Below are 15,842 nucleotides of genomic sequence, written 5' to 3'. Positions count from 1 at the left end.
CCCTTTAGTGTTTAACATTCGAGACAAATACGAATCCAAAGAAATGGAAGAATTTATGACAAAAGTAGCATTTTTGTATATTTTAATTAACCCAGAATGGTTTTATTATCAATACAATTTTTGAAAGATAAGTAGTCCTTGTTTTATTCGGTTACACATCTTATTAATTTTGTGATTCAACCAAAGGAGTTTTTTCCTCCCTCCAGCTGACCATTAGCTGCCACCAGTTCCAGTTCACTGGGTCTACTGGACCTGCCTTAACATTTCCCAGGTTCAACTTGACCCACATACAAGGCCAGTGAGGAGATAGAGGATGCTGTTGTAGTATCATACTAATGCCAAGGTCTGAGCCGGAGCTCACACCACTCTGCAGTAGCCTTGAAAGTTCCACAACCACTCTCTTCTGGAAGTGTATGCTCACTTTCACATATGCTGAAACTACTAACTAAGCAACACACTGCTTATAAGAAACATGGAACTCACCAGACTCATACAGGCAAAATCAAACCGACGTTTAATAGTGCGCTTGTTAAACCTAGCACAAAACAGACAACCAGTGACGTTGTGGTCTGGGCCTAGGCATGGAATACAATAAGAATGGAAATCCTTATGAGTTACTTGCTTCCCACAAGAAATACAGTTATTAACTTTTACTGACATCGGTCTGAGGCAAGAAAAAAAAGTTTTCCCAATGGGGTACTTAGCTTTGTAGAAGACTTCGGTTTTGGATTCGGAAATGAAAATCTCAGGAGTCGGCCGACCAGCACTTCCAAACTGCTTTTGCTTCGGGCACCGCGCGGCAAGAAAGACTGAAGAAAATGGCGTTGGCTGCATCTTATATACCCCTGTCGCACTGACGTCAGGAAGGAAGCAACAGCAACCGACGCCGGACCAAGACTTTGGAACTCAGGCCGACTGGGGAACCGCCTGACGGGCAGGATAACCCAAGTGAAATGACTGCAGCAGTGTAACACGATGAACATCATGGAACTCACCAGACTCATAACACTGCTTTACTGTACAGAGTTCCAAGTTGCTTCCCACAGTTTAATTTCTCCAAGTCTTTTTGGGTTTCTAATGCCATGATAGGAATGAACCCCATTCCTACGTCAAGACTATGAATAAAGTTAAAGAAATTAATATTGTTTCAATCTTTGAAGTTAGCCAAAAGTGCTCTTTGCAGCACCCACAATGTGCCCAGAACTGACTCCTGCAACTTGTATGGAGTTACATGTATTGGTACCATTTCTAAATAGGACTTTAAATTCCTTTTTATTAGAACTATAACTCCTACTACTACTGCTGGAACCGTCTGGGTATTTTTCTTCCACAATGCTCTCTTTTCTGCCTGCAAATTCTGGTATTTTATGACTCTGTCACTCTCTGTATGCAAGATACTAATCATGTGTCTTTTTCCCTGGACTACTATATCTTTTTTTTTTTACATCTATTTTTTTAAACTGTTGATAATCGGTGATCCCATGTGAAAAACAACATACTCCACACTGCTTTGTGTTTCATGTTTCCACTGCTTGTCAACTATGTCTATACTGTAGGGTTTCACACAATCCCCAATGCAACAATCTTGCCACATTACTGTATATTTCAGTATACAGGCCCCCTGCCATGACTGTATCACACCCAGCAACAAGATGTGCAACTGTTTCCTTTTTTTTTTTTTTTTTTTTTTATTAAAGCAGAACCTGCACTCGTCTGTTTCTCCTACATGCTCAATGAACTTTGCAAATGCAGTCCACTATCCTGGGTCGCCATTATTAATCTTTCATCTTTTGGCTTCAATTCACCTCCTTTAGCCATTCCTGTGTCAAATCCTGAATGACAGTAGGTTGTTCTGGGAGATCTCTGTAGTTGCCACAATATTTATACCTTTTCCACATATTTCCTTTTCCTTATAGTCTCTCTTTTGTCTTTTTGGCACATTCAGTTGCCATCTGATTTTTGTCCACTTCTGGTTTGATTTCCATTCCCACTGGTACAGACATGTACATGTAATCAGTTTCAAGGAGGCCCATTCTTCTTTCAGAATGACGACTATATAACCTTGGTAAAAACAGAGTTTTATAAATAGAAAGATTTTTATTGTTTTTCTGTCCAACTGATCCAATACTTTTTGGGGCCAATCACCCCACAACTAAGAACAGAAGGAACAGCAAATAGATTTATAGCTTGGACTTCACTACTAGATGTCAAGGCAGTTTTTGTACAAGTTTTAGTTTTCTAAAGTATTTACTGAGTTTTATTCACATCTGTTGACGTTTTATTGCCGGTCCTTCAATTCCCAAATATTTATATACTCCCTCCAGCTCAATTCCTTTATATCACATTCCTGTCCTAGACTGATGTTTTCTTCGTGTTACAGCTTTCCTGCTTTAAACTATGCTTTTGCATGTTTATCAAGACCAAATGACATTCTTACATGATCGGTTAAAGTTTTAACCACTTGCAGTTGCGCTTTCAACTCATCTGATGAGCTATACAGTTTTAAGTCGTTCACAAAAAAGTAGACAAGTCTTTAAACAAGGTTGTTTTCTAGAAACCAAATTATAATCATAGCCTAAATCTGTTAAGTAATCAGCTTAATGTGTTACGGGCAAGACAAAAAAGCAGTGGGGACAAAGAATTATCCTGGAATATCCCCCTTTGAATTTTTATCCCAAGGATAATAATTTGCTCTTTGTTGTGGCTTAGCTGCAAAGTGGTTTGCCACTGTTTCATGACTGCTGTAATGTAACTATTCAATGTAGGGTGTACCTTATACATCTGTTAGCATTTCTTTATCCACGAATGTGGGATGCTATCAAATTCTTTTTGTAGTCTATCCATGCCAAGCTTAGATTATTCCTTTTTACAAGTCTCTGCTATAGTTTTATTTAGTAAAAAATTATCCTTTGTTCCATATGACTTTTCTTTGTGACCCTTTTACTTTATTGCCATTATTGAGTTTTTTTTTCCAAATGACTATAACCGCTGACAGCATCAGTTCCAGTAAATAGTTTGTATATTATATGAAGGCAAGTTACTGCACTATAGTTTTTAGTGTGGCTTGCAGGTTCACTTTTGCAGGGTATTGTTTTCCCTGTTAATGCGGTTGATGTCCATTTAAGGATGCACAGATAAGTAATTCTTACTCTGGACTAAATCTTAGAGCAAGTATGTTAACACTTTCATAGGTATGTACTAGGCTAATGGCCTGGAGCCTTTATAAGCCTAGCCCATACAATTACCCTGGCATTGTGCCACTCGACATTAGTTCCCAGTGCCTCTGTCGAGTAGAGCCACTGGAGTGATCCACAGGTTGAATTTTCTATTTCCCATCCACTCAAGATTTCTCTTGAAGACGGCCAGTGAGGTGCTCTGTTTGACATGTATGGGAAGTCTGTTCCATACGCATGGGCAGTCTCTGGGTTACGAACCTGTCCTTCCAGCATGTACTGTTGATTGTGGTAATGAGGTTGAGGGTCTCTGGAGCATGTGGTGTGGAGGGATTGGGATTACTTTAGATGCAGCATTTCTAACAGAGCTGGGTTAATCATGGCTTTGTAAATCAAGCAGAGATCACTTCTAAGTAGGTGATATGAGTGAGAATAGTTGGAGTTTGAGTCTGTCCACTTAGGAGAAGTGTTTAAAGCCTAGGAGCATCTTTGTGAGGTACTTTTGCGGCCTGTCCAGTTGTTGCAGGTGTCTAGTGAGGTACATACTAAATGGGGCACTGTACTCGATGACTGGCCTAGTGAGGGAAGAGTAGAGGGAGACAATGACCTCTTTCTTTCCTGGATGCAAAACCCTTACTAATGAGATGTACCACACAGGACTTTCTGACCACAGTGGCAATGTGGTGGTCAAAAGAGAGGTTGCTGTCAATTTGTGTTCCCAAATCACTTATAATGCCTTCTGTGTTCAGTGGACTACCATTGATGTGGTAATTCATGGGAACAGAGTTTTTCCCAAAGAGGATAACGACACATTTTTTGGCACTGAGCTTAAGGCCATGGTTCTGACACCAGTCACTGGTCTTAGTGAGGCCTTTCTGCAGGATGTCAACATCACCTGAGGAGTAAGCTCTCAACTTGCAATCGTCTGCAAACTTTGTCAGCCAGAGTCTCTTCGTGTTGGCCTGGACTTCAGAGAAGTAGACACCAAACAGGAGAGGACCCAGGACCGAACCCTGTGGGACACCACTTGTGACTGGTCGGCAGTCTGACTTGGAGTCAGCGACTTTCACACTGTGGGTTCTATCTGTGAGCCAGTTTGCAACTCACCTAGTGATACAAAGGTTGATGCTTAGCCTTGTGAGTTTTTCTACGATTCCTGAGTGGGGAATGGTATCAAAGGCCTTGGCCAGATGATGGTAGGCTGTACGAACTACCCTGCCTTCATCCACAACTCCCTATATCCTTGTTTATTAGGTCCATGATGATGCGTTCCATAGCTTTGCATATCAGACTAGTTAGGCTAATGGGGCGATAGTTCCCAGGGTCTGCAGTTGTTCCTCCTTTGTGGAGAAGGACGACTGTAGCAGTGCGCAATTCGGTAGGGACAAAGCCTGAGGTGAGGCTGTGATTGAAAAGTGCACACAGGTGTGGTGCCAGTTCACTCTGTCGTTCATGTAGAACACAGCCAGGGATATTGTCAGGTCCCATAGAAGTTGTATTCTTGACCATGGACAGTGCTGTTTTAACCTGTGCAGCAGTAATACTGGGTGCCTAGCAATCTACTGGTATTCTGATTGGTCCTTGGAGTGGGGGGTAAAGTTGGCACAATCTGTCAGCCAGTATATTGGCAATACCTGTTGGCTCGGTACAGGAGGTACCATTGTGCAGTAGCTCAGAGCAAATCTGGGTACTGCCCTGGAGATTCTTTATATAACTATAGAAGGCCTTGTGGTTGTCTTTACTATCTGCTGCAATTCTGTTTTCATAGCTAGCTTTAGAGGATTTGATGAGGGATCTCAACTTTTTGTTGGTGTTGATAAGGGAGTTTTTCCAGTCTTAGACTTCACCTTATTCTGCATCAGTTTCTTCCTTCTGTTGTAGAGTTTGTTTATGGCAGGGGACCACCAGATTGGCTTGCTTTTTTTGGAGCAGAGCATCTTGGTTCTATTCGGTATGGCGAGATCCATGCATTTTACATGTTCGTACAGTGCACTGGTGTATGATTCTGCAGTCATGCAACTATTCTCCATTTGCATGAGTGTCGTGAACTTAGCCACCTCTGTTTTTAGGAGCCCAAAGTAAGCTTTGGAGAAGTTTTTCATGGCGGTTACCTTTGCGGGGAGAGATGTGCATTTCCAAGGTGATTAGTTTGTGGTCTGATCTAACCAGGGAGGCGTTGACTGTTGGTGTAGAGCAATGGTCGCCCATGTCAGTAATGACCAGGTCAAGGATGTTGCTACCTCTAGTGGGGGTAAGAACGAGCTGGTACAGGGCACTGGAATTAATGAATTCCAGGAAACATTAGGCAAGTGTACTGGTACACGAAAAGTTTTCCCAGTTAATGGAGGGGTAGATGAAGTCGCCCAGTATGAGAGTGTTAGGTTGGACCCTAATATTCTACAGGGTGCTTTGGAACGTGGACTGTGAGTCTTGGGACATGGTTGGGGACCTATAGCAGGCTATGACCTGAATCACTGTCTTACCCAATGTTAGCTGCACCTGAAGTATCTCTTTCAGCCAAAAGTTACGAACTGCATCTGGGCCTGGGGTTTTTCAGTTAGGAGCTTTTCTTAATTTTATTTCAATTTTTTCTGGTAGTTACTTTATCCCATTTTATACTGTCTACATTACAGCTCCTTACCGTTTCTTTTAATTTTTCTATCTACTCAGCAACTTTGTTTTCCACAGGATCTTCATAAATATTTCTCCAAAATGTGTCTACTACTTCTTTCCTGGTAGTGTTTCTTTTCCTTTGTTTCCAAGATCCTTATAAAACTTTTTTGGATCAATGAAATGCTTTTGTACTACAATCTGCACATTTTCTAAGCTTTTCTGCCCGTGCTGATATTAGTTTATTGCATACAATAGTGTAAAATAGATGCATGTCCAAACTCCCTCCACCCTGCACCCGTGCAAGTTCACAATTGCTGCCTTCTGGAGGTGCATGCTCCCTTTTACACACGCACACCTTGCTTATATGCAATGTGGAACTCGCCAGGCTCATAACACTGCTTTACTCCACTGAGTCCAAGCTGCCTCTCCCCGGGATGGGCAAGCCAATGTCAGCCGCTTACTCATCATCCCACTGCAACCCTTCCTGTCCTCATGCTACTAAATGAGCATGGGTAGTCTGGGGCACCATGTGGATACTAACCAAAGGAGTTTCTTGTTGAATTTACTTGTATATTTACATTTTACTGGTATGTGTTCATCAATGTAGCAATCATTAATGTAACAGAACTCAGACAGTATCCTGAGCAGACCTATTTGGGCCACTGTCACTGAAGGTGACGTTTCAATCTGTTTATTATAAATCACTGAGTGCACTTCAACTTCCGTTAGTAAAATCTACAAAATGTTTATTTATTAGCAAGTCTGGTGTTACTATTAAGGTTACAAATACAGTTGTTATCCTTAGCCATCTTAAATACAGAGGGAACTATAGAGAGAGAGCAAAGACAACTTATTGGTCAGAATTAGATCCACTATATTGCCATCTCTATTTCAGGTTCACTCTATTCCAACTTATTTTGTTTCACATAGTCAAATAATATTTGAGCATATTAATCTGTCACCAAATAATTTACCCAGTCAAAACCTTGGTAATTAAAATCCACATAGCGACTGCATTTTCACAGATTTTTTTTATATATATTTTAGAGTTTAATCATAAAATTATCAAAATGTGCAATGGACAAAAACTGTGTATGATTCAGTCCTAATAACATTACATTCAATACCACCTGCCTGCACAGATGGCATATGGAGATAAAGCCCTGACTACAATGCAAATTGGTGGCACAGGTAGTCCTTTCAGCAATGCAAGTGCTCACATCACCACTACGTGTAGCAGCAGGCTAGAGCAATAAAAGAAAAAAAATTCCCACTGCTGGGATACATGCCACCAAGAGTGCAAATCAACTACATGGCTGCCTGGACAAGAATATCCTTCAGACCGTGTATGTACAACCAAGAATTTGCAATAAGCATTTCATATTTTTAAATCATGTTTCAGTAATGGTAGGGATACCAACATCTTCCAAACAGATGAGAGTTAAGCCATCCTTTTTTTTTTTTGAGACTTCTGGCATTTACCAAAGCTGCCTCTGTGTTTCTGTCAGTTATTGTGGTTTGGAACGTGAAGGCATCTAAGACACTAAGAATAAATATACATGTACATCCCAGGAAAAGAAGTGAAGACCATCTGGTGCAAAGCACTCCATATGACAGCACACTCCAGGTGGACAGTCACTGAATCCCATGTCCTTACCCACTATGTAAATAGCAACATTATGTCATTTATGTGGTATAAAAGGTGTTGAAAGGATTCTGACAGTCAGATTTTTTTCCCGTGCTTATTAGACCCACACTGTACACAGAAAAACACCATCATACCTCAGGAATCACTCTTACAATACTTACATAATGAGGTGAAAATCTTCTGTCGAATTCCCTCTGAGCCAAGATGCCACCTTGCCCTGGAGCACTGGTATAACCAATCTGGAAAAAAAAAAGAAATCAGAGCCACTGCAAACTATCAGTGCACAATCACATCTTGCTAAGTTATAAACGGAATATGTAATTAATAGGTTACAATGCTTTGCCCATGGCACAAGTCTATACTGTTTTGATGACAAAGGCAAGCCATACAACTGACAAAATTAGTGCACAAGATGCAACTGACTTACAAAACTTGAAACATTTAAGAAGCACTTCACTGTACTACAAGTATCACTGAAATTAGTTTTAGAAACCAATGACAAAAAAGGTAAGCAACCTAAAATAATTGAAACAGAAAGCAGCCACACTAAAATCACAAATGTATCACAGAATGCCAAGCATATTCAGCAACACCAACTAATAACTGTGAAAAAAAAGTGTCCCATGGCACAGTGGGATGAAGCCCTGACTACAACCCAAGTGACCAGGGTTCTATTAGGTACTCTAGCAATGGAGGAGCTGAAAGGGGGGGGGGTAAAGAGGCAAGTTGCTCACCTCTGCCTAGAGGAATGGGTGGTGAGATGTAAGCTGGTAAAATGTGTGAAGTTGTAACAACATTTTTCTGCTGCAACTACGCCAGTGTATGCAACCATACTGAAAGAGGGTGGGACACAGAGGAAGCAAGCAAATGGCTACTACAAGGGCAGGACTTAACCTTGTGTTTCCCACTGTACACCCCAACGTGAGTGAAACTTAAGACAGACACATCACTTCATAGGCCTGCAGCCAGGAAGCCAGCCTGGAACTAGTAGGCAGGAAGTAGGGCTTAAAAACTGCCACTCACAGTAGGATGATCTCTCTCAGTCTACCCATGACCCTAGCAGCCGAAGGGGAATGAATGAGTGTCTAGAGAGCAGTGGCAATGGTCAGTGGTGATTGCCAGAAAGGCACATAATGCAAGGATCTCAGGACATAATCTCTAACCCCTGCATTAATCTGATATGACCTGCAAGGCTCCTGGTCTCCACCACAAGGGGCTGAGATAGAGGATCCTCCCACCCTTCCCCCACAACAGGAGTGCTGCTTGCTCGATGTCCACTCCATCCTATTCCCCCAACCAGACTCAGCAATAGCCAGAGTCCTTTCCCAAGCTTGGATTGCCAGTGGCACAAATGGATCCCTTGCCTCTATGCCATCCAGCTTATAAAAATATATGTTTTTACACATATTTACAAAGCATTTTTAAAAAATGCAACTTACTGGTCCTCAGCTGCGTCATGACACAACGTAGAGAGCCTTTTTCCACAATTCTTAATTATCCACAGTTCTCAGTCTATTTTCTTGCAAGTTATCACACTTCTTACTGTTCTTCACCTTGAAACTTATGCAAACGTGATTCCTCACAAACATAGGTTCATAGGTTCATAGTTTAGTACTAAGCTAACTGCCCTTGCGAGCCATTTTAAGCTTAGCTAATTAATTATCCCTGAGACTGAGACTCAAATGTTGTTTGTAGTTGTTTACCTTAGCCACACTGCCACCCTCCCAAGCTTCAGGCAGCAAATTTTACCATGGCATTTACATTCTGATCCTATCTTTCAGCCTGTAAAACCTGTAATCTAATGCAAAATTATGTTACAGCAATATTCTACCAGACTACTTCTCTAGCAATTCCTTTACTTTGTGTTAATTTTCAGACATCAGCAATGCAGCTGAATTAAATTTGCTTTTGAAACTTCATCCCATTAATAGTTGCTTAATATACTGTAATGGAGTATTCCTATACTTTAAAATGGCACAGCAACATTACTCATTTTAAGACTGGTCATAATCATGAACATTTTCACTATTTACAATTTGTATTCCTACATATGCATAAATCTAATTTGTGACACTTTGTGTTGCGGACCACCGTTTATTCTGAGATGGATTATCTTATGTTCTCATATTTTACAACTACATGTGCTGTTTTCCTTCTGAATTGACCCCTGTTAGATACAAGATAAGAGACAACCTCTGTCTCAGAATACAGATTATTCATACCTACACTTTCTGCTTCCTTCTGATTTTCATGGAACTTAGAATAAAAATCTACTTATGTTGTTGTTTTTCTTTCGGCTTTTCCCGGTCAGGGGTCGCCACAGTGGAACTCCGGTCCGCCAATGACTAGCAGTCGATTTTTCTGGTGCCGAGGTGCCAGCCGGATGCCAAACCTTCAACGAAGGCACGCCCATTCATGCAGGTCTTTCGAATGCCACTCGACCGCGGGGAGGACATGTAGACTCCACACAGAAGATGCTCCAGCCGAGAATCGAACGGGAAAACCTCTTGCTGTGAGGCAACAACGCTACCGCTGCACCACCGCGACTTCTAACGAACAAATCAGTATCATTCAACTTAATGGATTCCCTGGTACTGGGCATGCTATGACTTCCTTCTCCTCCTCCAGGCGGTTATGGTAAGCACTGCAAATTTAACTTTGCACTACTTGTTCTGTCAGAGTTAACATCCCTGACCAATACACTGCATTTCTTGATTTCTCTTCACATTTCACTATTCCTAGATATAACCTGTGCATCCTTTCACTTGCCTTCTCAGATGAAAAGGAACCCTCTTGCATTTGAATAAACCCTGGAAACAACTTAGTTTTTAACCTGAATTAATATTAAAGACCAAATAAGTTTCTTTACTGAAGACTTTGATCATCTTCCACGGTAGCGTTGTCGCCTCACAGCAAGACGTTGTCCCGTTCGATTCTCAGCTAGAGAGTCTTCTGTGTGGAGGCATGCGTGAATGAGCGTGCCTTCGTTGAAGGTAGTGCATCAGGGCTGGTAACTCGGCACGTAAAAATCCACTACCAAACATTAGCGGAGTTCCGCTGTGGCAACCCCTCACCGGGATAAGCCGAAAGACACAACAACAACAACTGAAGACTGTGATCAGCTCAGTCTTTCACTAAAAATATTTCAATACTTAATTTTCCTTCATAGAAGAAATATGCAGGGCTTAATATTCACATCTGACACAGCGATCCTTCACAGTCATCTAGGAATTCAACTGAAAATGTTCTTACACATTTTGACTGGCATCTACATGAACATATGTTGCTGAACCTCTAACATTTTAAAGCATTTTTAAACAGTTCTCCAGTTTATTGCTTCATTCCCAAGAAGAAGCCCTTTAACAGGTTTCTCAATAGCACAGTTCTCAGAAACTTCCCCAGACACTTTGCAAGACACTCCCAGAAAAATCTACACTTCCTGCTTTTTTTCTGGATAAAATTTCAGTCCCTCTGGTGCCAGAATACTAATCCTCTTATTTCAGACCAGTCACACTCATTTTTACATTTGCTCTTACTTAACTTGAAATTATGCTATCTTAGAGACAGTGGGCAAACTGTACATAGATACCCAGATTGGAGAACGAGCGTTCTCTAGCAGGGTATTAATGTAAAAGTAATACGATACTACACCCAACACAGATGAAAAAATAAACCACCACCAAGCTCCGTTCCGCTGTCTTTATTGCACTTAAGGGCAATAAAGACAGTGGAACGGAGCTTGGTGTTGTTTTATATTAATGTACAAGTAATGCCTGGTGAAAAATGAGTCCACTGCTTCACGGCAGCTTATCAAGCCGCTGTGGAGCTCATACTGGGGAAACAGAACATCTGCCATTATTTTACACTCACTAAGCAGCGTTTTTGCTGTTTAGCGAGTGTAAAATATAAAAAAACGACAAAAAAAATGTACGTGTGTGCGTATGTCTGTGTATGCGTGCATGTCAGTGAGAGTGAGTGAGCCGCTATTTTACACTTGCTAAGCAGCGCTTTTGCTGTTTAGTGAGTGTAAAATAGAGAAAAAAAGAAAATGCAGTGTGTATGTAAGTAAGAGAGAGTGATAGTGTGCATTTCTGTCTGCATGTGTGTGTGAATGGGTGCATGAAAGCAATGTGTGTGTGTGTGTGTGTGTGTGTGTGTGTGTGTGTGTGTGTGTGTGTGTGTCTGTGTGTGTCTGTGTGTGTGTTTGCGCGCGAGACAGAGAGATGGATGGAGAGAGTGGGAGAGACAGTGAGAGTGATGTGTGAGTGAATGCATTTATGTAAGCAAAGGAGACTGAATGTGTGTATGAAAGCAGAGGGGACTGTGAAAGCAGAATGTGCGTGTGTGTGTATGGGACAGAGAATGGGTTGTATGTAAAATTGTGTTTCACTTGCTTTTTTTTAAGCACTAAATTATTTTTATATACTACAGCAAGTTTGAAAGAGTAGGCGGAGGAACTATTTTACATTAAAATATATAAAAAAAATAAAGTACTTAAAAAAAATAAGCAAGTAAAACACAATTTTACAGTGAGCCTAAGCACAATACTGCCTGCCAGGGTGTGTGTTAATGTGTAATTAATGCCCGCCCAGGTGCATTAATTACACATTAACAAACACCTTGGAGGGCATTATTGCTTGCTTAAACTACTAGCAATTATAGCAGTATCGTGCCATGTTTATTTTTCTTGCATCTAATCCAAACACCATGAGATTATCTATTATGTTTTGACAGTCTTTCACGCCTTCAGTTACTTGTAAAATACTTCCTAGGGAAGCTGATGTAATACAAAGATGAAATCTACAGAATGTATAACTTTTTAATGGCGTATTAAATGCACACAATTTAGCATTCAATCTAGATTTATCTGCCAGAAACCCTTGTTAGTATCTAATACTAAAAGACACTGCATTTGGGATCAAAGAGACCTCTTCAGCTGTAAACAATGGACAATCTACTCCTTTAATTGCTTTCTTTGGATCTTGTACATCAACATAAAACTGTAAATCCTGCCCTTAATTACCACACTTTTTCACCCATTCTGCAAGTCTAAGCTACTTAACGACACCCAAGCTCTCTATTCATTAACTCCAACCATACCTCTCAACTGTCCGGATTTTCACAGAATGTCCAGATTTTTGATCTGCTCCTCATAAAATGTATGGTTTAATGGCAAATCACTAGGACGATCTGAGGACTGAGGTCGCTAAATAATGACATACATTTGTGTTTCAGACTTCAAAGCCATCAGAAAATATGTTAAAACAAACTCTGTTACTCTAGCAACTTTCTAAGTTTATAAGAGCAATATTTAAAATATGTCCCTATTTTTGGACCTTTGTCGCCCCATTTTGTCGGGCTTTCTCTACATTTCTTGCACCAAGAGGTTGAGAGGTACGATTCCAACACTTTTACTCCCAAGAACTACTGCTTCTTTCTTGGAAGCATACATTATTTGAATAACATTTAAGTATTAATTTACATATATTTGCCCAGCAAAATTCCCAAATCCCATGAATACGTCGGCACATTCATGCAGAATATCACTGCTACGGCCCTACAGAGCATCAGATTTCTCTAGAACACTGCCAAGTGTTTTTGTGAACACGCACTGCTTGGGTTGCTTGCACTACGAGTTCATTTTACTATTCCTAGCTTCTCATAAGCCAAAAGACCCAGAATATTAGAAGAATTTACTGTGATGATTTGAAGTACTTTGCACCTATTTTTAAATTTGCATCAACTGTTTTTGATCAAATGGCTCCACCTGCTAGCTAAAACAGAAAAATATCACGTATTGCAGTTCCACTGTATTTAAATTCAACATTCTGCTCAATTAGTAGCAATATGATGTGCACTCATCTCAATGCTTCCATGGGTATTTAGACTCAACTGTATCATCTCTTTTCAACTCAACAGCATCTACCAGAATTGTTTGCTGGCAATGCTCATTTTCATTTTTCTGTTCAACAGGAAAATAATTTTTAACACTCAATGTGCAATTACATAGGTTCACAGATAAGTACTAGGCTAGCTGCCCTTGTGGTCCTTTTTAAGCCTAGCCAATTTCCCTTTTTGTGCTCGAAATAACCCATCCCATTTGGTTATAGACCGGCCTTACCCATGCCATGGTCAATAAATATACATTATCCTTAAGGAGAATAACTGGGATCATACCATAATTTGAGGGGACCCATGCATGGGGTAAAGCATTTAGGAACTATATTTCTTCGGTGTGTTTTTTGAACATACTTCTGCTGCTGCTGCTGTATCTTTTGGCTTTTCCCGGTTAGGGGTCGCCAGAGCTGAACTCCGGTCCGCTAATGACTGACCGTAGATTTTTACGTACCGAGTTGCCAGCCCTGACGCACAACCTTCAACGAAGGTACGCCCATTCACGCATGTCTCCACACAGAAGACGCTTTAGCTGAGAATTGAACAGGACTTCTTACTGTGAGGCGGCAACGCTACCGTAGCATCACCACCGCAGTTCAACAGGCAAATTCTTCTGAACACACTTTTTTCTTTCAATCATCATTCAAAATACAGACTCTACATAAATTATTTAAAACAGATCTGAGAATTCCATTGGTCTCCAATACTGCTGCAGCAGATAGTTACACAGCTCTCATTTCTATATCCATTAGCACTGTAACGCAATCTCACAGCATTTCTCATTTTATAATTCTGTATTAGACTCCCTGTTTTATTTTCACTTTCTCGGTTAATTCTTTTAAATGTACATTAGTAACATTGCACAAACTTTGAAGTTTCCCAGTACAACTACACTATCTGGAGATGGTACCTTACCAATCACTGCACATACAGTATCTTAAAAAAGCAGAACACTCCAAGGTGCACATACACAAATGGAAACTATCCTTTCTGTAACTCACATCTGCATTGAGGTGGCACACATTTACTGACAACTCCAACTTAGTAGCACCCAGGCAGGTGGTTATCTGTATTCCTACATCTGTCCTGAGCTGCAGGTCAAGTACAAATAAGGCAGCCACCAAAAGACCTCTCCATGACAAGTCTGTCTGCGACACCAATGCTTAGTGCAGCATAAGACCAACTAAATGCAGATGGTGCTCGGCAACCTCCCACACAAAGTTTGGCTCCTTCCCCTGCAATGAAATGGAATTCCATTTCCCAAAATCTAGCTTCCAGAACTTTCAGTAATGCTCTCCTTGGGTAGACACTAACAATCTAGCTCCCAAAATGAGTCAGAAAAAAATAATTTATATACTCACCATAACGTTCCATGTGTTGTCCATCTTCGCCTTCATTCTTACTACGCTGGGTTCAGATCCGATCGTTGGATCCGTCTCGGCCTTTATTTTCAAGCTCGAGGCTCTCTGCCAGCTCATGGCAAAAATCATTATCCCAGCATGCACCAGAACCCTCTCCAGCTCTTGTTACCCTAATTATAAGGCTATGAGTTGTTGTTGTGTCTTTCGGCTTTTCCCGGTTAGGGGTCACCACAGCAGAACTCCGGACCGCTAATGATTGGTAGTTGATTTTTACGTGCTGAGTTACCAGCCCTGAAGCACAACCTTCAATGAAGGTACGCCCATTCACGCATGTCTCCACGCAGAAGACGCTCTAGCTGAGAATTGAACCGGACAGAGTCTTACTGTGAGGCGACAACGCTACCGCAGCACCATCACGGAATATGAGTATTTCAATGAAATAACTAAAGGCCGATGAAGGTCAGAGGTCAAAGTAATCCAATTGTACAGACTCTGTCTTCTAGGAGTAAAGAAGGGTAAGGAGGAGGAGGGTGGGATGTAAGAATGAAGGCAAAGATGGACAACACACATGGAACGTTATGGCGAGTACATAACTTCTTTAAGTGATGTTGTCACCTTCATTCTTACTAGGTTGGGACAGTGTCCCTAGCACAGTGAGTCTCAGGTGGCTCAAGGGAGAATATTCTTCAGAATTGTGGAACCAAAAGATGCCCTATTCCTGGAGGCCAAATCAACTTTGTAATGAGTGATAAAGGTATGTGGTTTAGTTGCTACAGCACATATTGTGTCAACTGGTAATTTAGCTAGAAAAGGTGAGGAAGTTGCAATGGCTCTTGTAGAATGGGATTTAACTCTTTCTGGAAGATGTTTATTATGAGACTTGCAGATAAAGGTTATACAATCTGAAAGCCATTTAGAAAGTATAACTTTAAAAAGACAGGGGAACCTTTCTTTGAATACGAAAAAAACGAATAACCGATTAGATTTTTGGAATTCTGCAGTTCTGTGCAAGTAAAAACTTAACTGTCTATGTATATCCAGTTGATGCAACATGTATTCTGCCTTGTTCTCAATTTTGGAAGAAAACTGGTAATTCTATTAGTTTGGTTCAAATTTGACTCTGAAGCTACTATGGGCAAAAAGGAAGGGTTT

General features: G+C 40.8%; 1 protein-coding gene across 1 annotated transcript in view; it reads right to left on the bottom strand.

The window, feature by feature from the left end:
- SSR2 (signal sequence receptor subunit 2) overlaps nt 1-15,842 on the bottom strand; it is a 265,636-nt gene that overhangs the window by 139,201 nt on the left and 110,593 nt on the right. The window contains exon 4 of the mRNA XM_044079824.1: nt 7,596-7,673. Within this exon, the coding sequence (XP_043935759.1) occupies nt 7,596-7,673 (78 nt within the window). The remainder of the gene's footprint in view (nt 1-7,595; nt 7,674-15,842) is intronic.

Source organism: Protopterus annectens, chromosome 8.part0 (genome assembly GCF_019279795.1).
Source record: "Protopterus annectens isolate FY-2018-M chromosome 8.part0, PAN1.0, whole genome shotgun sequence".
Lineage (NCBI taxonomy): Eukaryota > Metazoa > Chordata > Ceratodontiformes > Protopteridae > Protopterus > Protopterus annectens.
The sequence above is the reverse complement of the archived record's forward strand: the minus strand, read 5'-3'. Positions and strand labels throughout refer to the sequence as shown.